At 53.7% G+C, this 8242-nt stretch overlaps 2 protein-coding genes across 2 annotated transcripts; one reads left to right on the forward strand and one right to left on the reverse strand.

Moving 5' to 3' along the window:
* Positions 1 to 1058: 1058 nt before the first annotated feature.
* Positions 1059 to 4171, reverse strand: H2AC25 (H2A clustered histone 25). The gene has a single exon (XM_080804615.1). It carries the CDS (start codon positions 4121 to 4123, stop codon positions 3731 to 3733), a length of 393 nt encoding a protein of 130 aa, XP_080660741.1. The 5' UTR covers positions 4124 to 4171; the 3' UTR covers positions 1059 to 3730.
* Positions 4172 to 4436: 265 nt separating this feature from the next.
* H2BC26 (H2B clustered histone 26) lies at positions 4437 to 6760 on the forward strand (the record flags this gene model as incomplete). The annotated part of the gene is made up of 1 exon (XM_080804783.1): positions 4437 to 6760. The coding sequence occupies one exon, from the start codon at positions 4437 to 4439 to the stop codon at positions 4815 to 4817; it is 381 nt and encodes a 126-aa protein (XP_080660909.1). The 3' UTR covers positions 4818 to 6760.
* Between the last annotated feature and the right edge of the window lie 1482 nt (positions 6761 to 8242).

The following is an 8242-nucleotide window of genomic DNA, read 5'->3' on the forward strand; positions in this document are numbered from 1 at the left end:
CAGGGTGGGAGCCTGCATCTCTGGGAAGGCAGCTGCCCGGGATGGCATTAGGGCCACACCGCTGCCCTGGCTGGAAGGAGAGCAGGAGGAGAGAGGACGCCTCTCGTTGAGCCCCAGGACCCGTGGTGGATGACAGCCTGGCACTCATGGACGGTGGAGGTTTCTTCAAACTGGGTGCCCAGCAAGCCTCAAGACTGGTCGTGAACCCCAGCAAGGGCAATGAGTCCCAGTGTGCAGGCTGGGCCTCAGGGGACTCTCTGTCCTCGGGGGACAGTGTGAGGAAGTTGAGCTATCCTTGGAGAGAGCCGAGATACAGGAAGACACAAGGCCCCAGGGTTGTGACGGGGGCTCTCTGGAGCAGAGCTTTCCTGGGCGACTTCACATCGACCACTGACCTACCAGATTAACCCCCCTTCGCCTCCCCCCAACCCCCAGACCCTCCACGGCTGGAACACTCGGGGGTGTTCCATCACGCTGCGGAGAAAACTGGCCAGACAGGATCCGAGTGGGGCTGTCCGGGGCTGGGGTGAGCTGCGGACGGGGCAGTGGGTAAGGAAAGGCGTCTTGGAGGCCTGAGGGCAGTGCTGGCAGGAGGGGTGGTCACGGGCCCCATGGTCTCAGGGGAGGAGGGAGGCGCCGGGACGCGGTCTCCCCAGGGAGCTGCCTGGGACTCAGCCACCCACACGGAGGGGAGTGGGCAGAGCGGCTGATGCAATTCTAAAGGTTTTGCTGGGTGGGCACGGAGAGAAGAGCAAAGTCTCGGTGAGGCTTGGTGACCAGTGCGTGGACACAGACCCTGCTGGGAGCAGGAGGTCAGGTCTGGTGGCCAAGCCTGGGACCTCCATGCGCAGGGGAGCTGTGTGGGGGTGGAGCAGCTGGTCTCCGCCCAGACCTGACCGCTCTCTAGCTGGGCTCCCCGTCCTCCTCAGGGCGTGTCCCCTAACACTCTAGTTCATGGTTCAAGGAATACGTAAATTGAAGGGGTCCTTTACGCTTGTTCACTTGGGAGAGTCTTTTTTAAATTTCAGAAAATTTCTATTTTTTCATTTTTTAAAAATTTTTTCATTTTTTAAAGATTTTATTCATCCACTGGAGAGAGAGAGAGATCACGTTCGGGGGCGAGAGGCAGAATCTGGGAGAGGGAGAAGCAGCGGCCCCCCCAGCAGGGACCCCAATGTGGGACTGCTTCCCAGGACCCGGGGATCATGATCTGCGCCAAAGGCAGACATTTCACCGAATGAGCCCCCACCCCCGCCCCCCTTGGGAGACTGTTGACCACATTGGAAGTGGACAGAGCAGGGAGGAGCTACCCGATGTAGGGCAGGGGCTGGGACAGACCCATCCAGGCCCAGGAGAGGGGCAGGTTGAGTGATGGAACCTGGCCCAAGGGAGCAGAGAATTCCAGAAGCCGGGAGCACTTTCCTGGCTGTTGGTATGAATGTTACTGCATTCTTCCTGTGGGACTTTGTACCTCCTGGGCTCCCCTTCCTCAATAAACTACTTACCCCACAGGGACGTGGGGAGCATGGCAGAGGTAATCCCAGGCCGGGGGATCGGGTACCTAGGACTTGCCATCGTGAGCCGGGAACAGGCCTCCGATCTCCAGGCTCTGTAGAGGCTGGCGGTCTGCCCCATCCCCCCTCCTTCCCCAGCCCCTGGCAAGCATGGATCTCCTCCCCACCTGTATGGCCCCATCCATTCTGGCTATTTTTTAGACATGGGATCACACCCCATGTGGCCCTTTTGTCTGGCTTCCCTGGTAGACGTGTTTTCGAGGCTCGTTCTTAGGGTAGCGCAGGCCAGTGCCACACTCCGTGGTTGAATGGCGTTCCACAGTTCGCTTACACATTTGTCTCTGGGGATGTTTGGGCTGTTTCTGGCTTTGGGAACGTGCAAGTAGCTAAGTCATTGTGGGCACCTGGGCGTGGGGCCGCAGGGCCATGTGCTGCCTTCTTATGGAAGCGAGGGTCTGAGCCGGGTAAGCCCTGACAGATGATCGATCAGACACCGGACCGGAGCTGTGCAGTTGAACTTTCCGCGAGGACGGTGCTGTTCTGTTCCCCTGCTGCCCAATGTGAGGCTGCTGAAACTGCACCCTTGTGTTGAATTTTTAATCACTGACCCCCAAACAGCTCTGGTGGCTTCTTGGTCTCTACAGGGGACAGCTCAGCCTTGGAGATGACCGGTGAAGGGCCGCCTCTAAGAACAGTGTCCGTCCCCCACCACGGCACAGCCTCCCTCTTCATGTCCCACTTCTGGAATAAAAAATCGGGAGCTCCCCAGAGAGACTCGGCAGACCTCAGCCCCTGCCCCTGGAAATTCAGCATTTCTTAAAAGCCACGGAGGGGTTTGATGACATACAATGACCTACATCAATATCAATGCATAAACACAAATTTCTGCTAGAGCTGAAGACTGTCACTGGACACACGATGGCCAGCTCGATCTCCAGAAGGCTCTCGAGTGTCTTGGACATCCCTGCAGCTTGCGTCCCTGACACGGGGCCTGCTGAGACACGTGCTCTGCTATGTTCCTCCGCTGCAGTGGAGTCTTGTGTTCTGGTCCACGTGGATAGGTCAGGCTTGTACAGCCTCGGTGTGAATTTCTTTCACAGCACGAGGCTATTTTCCTAAGACCAGCAGATGTGTGCTGAGCTCCAGATGGTGTCTAGGGAGCTCTGGTTGAGTAGACCTAATTTTAGGAAGTGCAAATTATATAATAATCCTGAATTGTCTCACTGGCCTGTCTTTACTGCTATAAAAAATTAACGAAAACAATAAAGATAATGATAATAGAAGTAACAAGTGATCAGACTGTGCCAGACGCTGTCTTATAGAAATTATTAGGAATCAACCAGTGAATCCCTCCGCCCCCACGACTTGGCCAGGACCCTTGGGATTGCCCAACTCCTTTATTACACCACGTGGAGCTCGTTGGACAGTCCCCTTCCGAAATAGCCACACCCATATTACATGATCTGATAATAACAGTATTCACTTTACACGGACTGAAGTCACAAACCTAGTTTTCCTGACCAAACTCAGTGGACAAATTATCTTATTCTCTCATTTTAGCTATCAGCCTAAGGGACTCGGATTCATGCTTCACCAACCCAGACTGAACAATCTGAATTCTTTTAAACATTCTATTTACAGTAACATTTTCTTAAAAAAGTTAACACTCCCCTTAAAAATGGTTTCTTAGAAAAGATTGCAAACGCCTCTAGAACAGGAACCCTTTCCGAGACCCTCGTGTTCAGATCAGATCGGAACTCGGATGGTTTCCAAAAACTTCGAAACATCGTCCCGCTCAAGCACCTTCACATTTTTACACGTAAATCCCAAGGTTTGCGTGGCCCCTTGTCTCCACGAAGGACGCTTCTCCGGCACCCAATGAACCCATCGGGTTCTGCGGGCCCGGAGTGGGCAAGCGGCCTGTCCCTGGCGCCTCAGCGTGGCCGACGAGTAGCACAGGGACAGGCACCCCCACGGCGAGGGGTAGCCTGGGGTGAGGGCGGCCACATGCTGGTCCGCACCCGCGGCTGCACAGCGGCCCGGGTCGTGCCTCGGGTCCGGCTCCCCGTGCGCCCGGCAGAACGCAGCCTTGGGACAAGGAACGGAAGCGTGCTCAGTGCGGCTCTTTTCTCGAGGCTGGGGGTGGCTCTGAAAAGAGCCTTTGGTGTCACGGGGTCCCCGGCGCGCGCGGCAGTTATCGGCCCGCCTCCGCGGCCTCACTTGCCCTTGGCCTTGTGGTGGCTCTCGGTCTTCTTGGGCAGCAGCACGGCCTGGATGTTGGGCAGCACGCCGCCCTGCGCGATGGTGACGCGGCCCAGCAGCTTGTTGAGCTCCTCGTCGTTGCGGATGGCCAGCTGCAGGTGGCGCGGGATGATGCGCGTCTTCTTGTTGTCGCGCGCCGCGTTGCCCGCCAGCTCCAGGATCTCGGCCGTCAGGTACTCGAGCACGGCCGCCAGGTACACCGGCGCGCCGGCCCCGACCCGCTCCGAGTAGTTGCCCTTGCGCAGCAGCCGGTGCACGCGGCCCACCGGGAACTGCAGGCCCGCCCGCGACGAGCGCGACTTGGCCTTGGCGCGCGCCTTGCCGCCCTGCTTGCCTCGGCCCGACATCTCCAAGCCGGGCGCGCGGAGAGCCAAGCGCCGAGAGAAGACGCCCGAAGCCACGGGGGCGCGGGGCCCGGTGAGCTCTTATATATGGTCCAGAGGTAGCCGAGCCGGCCTCGTCCGATTGGACGGCGACAGCCGCCAATCAGAAGAGGAGACCGCCATCCCCTAATTTGCATGCGCATTTTCCCAGTGGTGACGTGCCGTAGCACTTGAGCCTATCAGGAACGAGGAACTCTGCATCCCTCATTTGCATACGGGACGTATAAATAGAGTTGCTCCGGCGGCCTGTTCTTTTTGTTTGGAGAGATCTGCAGCCATGCCTGATCCGTCCAAATCGGCGCCCGCGCCCAAGAAGGGCTCCAAGAAGGCCGTCACCAAGGCGCAGAAGAAGGACGGCAAGAAGCGCAAGCGCAGCCGCAAGGAGAGCTACTCCATCTACGTGTACAAGGTGCTCAAGCAGGTGCACCCCGACACCGGCATCTCGTCCAAGGCCATGGGCATCATGAACTCGTTCGTCAACGACATCTTCGAGCGCATCGCCAGCGAGGCCTCCCGCCTGGCGCACTACAACAAGCGCTCGACCATCACGTCCCGCGAGGTGCAGACGGCCGTGCGCCTGCTGCTGCCCGGCGAGCTGGCCAAGCACGCCGTGTCCGAGGGCACCAAGGCCGTCACCAAGTACACCAGCTCCAAGTGAGGCGCGCCGGCCGCCCCGGAACCCAAAGGCTCTTTTCAGAGCCACCCACACAATCGAAAAAGGGTTTCGAACACGGTGAAGGGTTGTCCTGTGGACCAATTACGTTTTGTGCGTCATAGCGGTTTCCTGGTTGGGGACGTGTGGGTGCGCACGTTAGTGTGTGAGTGAATGTGAGCAAGAATGTGGAGCTATTTCGTGCGGAGTTCTGGGACGGGAATCCTGGCCAGGCGTTCAAGGATCCCGTGTCCACCCTCCCCTTTTCTTGGGGCTATTCATGCGTCGCCAGTCGAAGTCGGAGCCTTGAGCTCTGCGTCCTCTGGCGGCTGCAGAGTGTATCCCGGCGCTTGCGCGCGTGGACTCCTAGGCTCTGCGCTGTCTGCGCGTGGCGTGCGCCTGTGGGTGAGGGGCGCGGGGCACCTCCAGGAGGCCCTCGTGCCTACCGTCCCTCCCCAGTGTCCCTGATGAATGAACCCCGGAGGTGAGGACTCTGTGGTTCCCTGGCCCGGGCTGTAGCGCCTGGAGGTGCTTCCTTACCCAGACCAGATGTCGTCATCTCTGCCTGGACCAGACCTCGTCATCCCTGCCTGGACCAGACCTCGTCATCCCTGCCTGGACCAGGCGTCGTCATCCTGGAGCGGTGAACTGTTCCGGGAGGGTGTTTGCGTGGCTGGATCTTGCAGCGGCAGAATGTTTGGAACCGAAAGGGAAACGGAAGCGCCCTGTGCGCGGGAGCCAGGTGTAATAAGACGAAACCTGCGGGTAGCTGTAACCTACGCGGGGATGGGGGGACATCAGCTCAAGATGTCTGTAATCCTCTGTAATTCCACCTTTTCTGAACAAATTAGCTCCTTTCCCTCTTCGCTACACTTCTGTTTTCTGGGAAGCGTCAGTGACGCAGAATTCCCCCTTTGAATTTAGGGCAGTTAATTTGGAAAGTGTCATCTTGGCTCAGAGAAAGCGCTTTGGCACAAAGAGTCTTCACTTGGGAAAAGACGTCGCTTTTCCTTTTGCTTCGCTTGGCTTTTCTTATTTGCAAATAAGAGATGCCCAACAATCGCTTTCCTTGAGCCGTTTTGAGTCTTAGATAGATTGAAAGGTCGTGTCTTCGACTCAGGCAGGGAACACATAACACACAATGAAAGAGAACAGTCGTGTTTTTGCAAATCATCTCTCCAAAGGCAGCCGGTTGGCTACCGGCCTGGGGGCTGGGGGTAGGGGGTGTCCGAGGAGGGAACGTCACCCCGCCCCAGCGCTGCAGCCCACCCACCCATTCCTTCTGTGTGGGGCCAGGCTAAAGGGATTGAAAACCTCACACATTTTTCGGTTGGCATCTAAAATATTTTTTTCCTTAGTTCTAATATTTAACAAGGACGCAAATCCCAACACAGGACGTTTTAAAAAGCAAAATGGTCACAACCAAAAATTTTAAAGAAATGTCTGAATATTTGTAAAGTTCTTGAGCTTTTATACGTTTTCAAAATCTTTTTTATTGAGGACACACGATCTTTTCAAGGTATCTATTGAAATAGCAATTCGATACCATAATTCATAAAACACGTGATCAAATTCTTGGGTAACGCTGAGATAGTCTAGATGATCTTTTTTTCCTCCCTGAACTTATTCCCATTGCACTTCTCGGAATTTCATCCAAATGTAAGATATATTTTTAAGTGTTTTATCCACGACCTTTCTTTATCCAAAAAATAATAAGTAAATAAGAGGTATGTAAATTGTAACTTAAAAATTTTTTAGGTGACAAAAAGTGTTTAAAAATTCATCTGGACAGGGGCACTGGGTGGCTCAGTGGGTTAAAGCCTCTGCCTTCGGCTGGGCTCGTGGTCCCGGGGTCCTGGGATCGAGCCCCGCATCGGGCTCTCTGCTCTGTGGGGAGCCTGCTTCCTCCTCTCTCTCTGCCTGCCTCTCTGCCTACTTGTGATCTCTGTCTGTCCAATAAATAAATAAATTAAAAAAAAATCATCTGGACAGTACGCAATTGCTGAAAACGTAAGTTTTGGTACATAGGTATCAAATATAATTGTAAGTAATTCTCGATCAGAATATTAGTGACACCTATGTCATCCAGTGAGATTGATGGGTTCTCCCTACCTTGTGGGTTCCCTTTATGCATCCACGGGCACATACAGTATTGTTGTGGTTACAGTGACAGTGGTTACAGTGACAGTGGTTACAGTGACAGTGGTGTGCCTCCTCGCTTTCCCTTTCCTTTTTTTTTTTTTTAGCTACATGCTCTGAAACAATATTTACAAACAAAACAAAACAAAAACACCCAAACAAACCCATACATATAGAAATTTTGTCATGGCTATTTTACTCAAATCTCTCCCTCCTAGTTATAATTCCAAAATTTGAAAACGGTGATTTGTCATCAAAATCAACACTTGTTAGAGATGTCTGATTCATAATGAGCACTACAGAATCCAGCCCTCCACTGTGAAGCAGGGGTGTCCTGGGGGGGGGTCTGTGCCCTCAGCCCTCTACTTGGGTGGGCTAGGAGTCTATCTCGAGCACTTCTGGTAACAGGAAACTAGTCTCCCAGATCCACGAGTCTCTGCCTGACTAATGAGCTTAAGACATAGGTTTAATAAAATGAAACTTGTCTCCAGCAGTGTGTGATTGGGCGAGCAGTAGGCAACAAAAATAAAATAGAGAGAAGCTGAAGAAACAATTCTCAAATAAAATGGTATGAAAATGTCTTGTTCTGGATAATGCAAAATGCAGAATAATTTCTCAGTCTTTTCACTGCTCTGGTACACACACCTCATTATCATGAAAAAAACAAAGAAAAAAAAAAAAGACTGCATTTGTGTGCTCAACAGTAGGGTGGAGGCTACAGAGAAAGCCAGCAGCAGCCCCAGACAGAGAATGGGCCTGGTTGGGCCCTCTCCTCCCAGCGCATCTATAAAGGAAGATGCAGGGTGTTGAGAATTTATAATCAAGAAATGGAGGGAAATTGAGTACAGAGCCCACGTTTGTAATAGGGCTACAGCAGAGAAAGAGAAACGTTATTTACACTAAGCTGGAGGTTGGAGGAAACGCTGAGAATGTGGGGTACTGACAGTGCGTAGGCCTGGAGAGGGAGGGCCCAGCACAGCGGAGGAACCCTCTGGGTTTGAGATCACGAAATAAACGCTCAGATCTGGAAGGCACTGGAGGAACTTTGCAGGTTTCCTGTCTGAGGCGCGTTTAAGAGCGCTCCCCTTCCCCTCATCTCAGCTAAAAATTTCAAGTCAAATTTGCTAATTTCTACGGAGTAAACCAGAGATGGAGCGGCAGGGGCTATCCCTTGAATAAAAACTACAAAAGCAAACAATTTACTGTATAAGAGGTTCAATGTTGATGGGACCGTGGCAGTCACCGGCGATGGCCAGAGTCCCCTAGGGGACAAGAATCAGGGCAAGGGCCAC

The sequence above is a fragment of the Martes martes genome (genome assembly GCF_963455335.1).
Source record: "Martes martes genome assembly, chromosome: 5".
NCBI lineage: Eukaryota > Metazoa > Chordata > Mammalia > Carnivora > Mustelidae > Martes > Martes martes.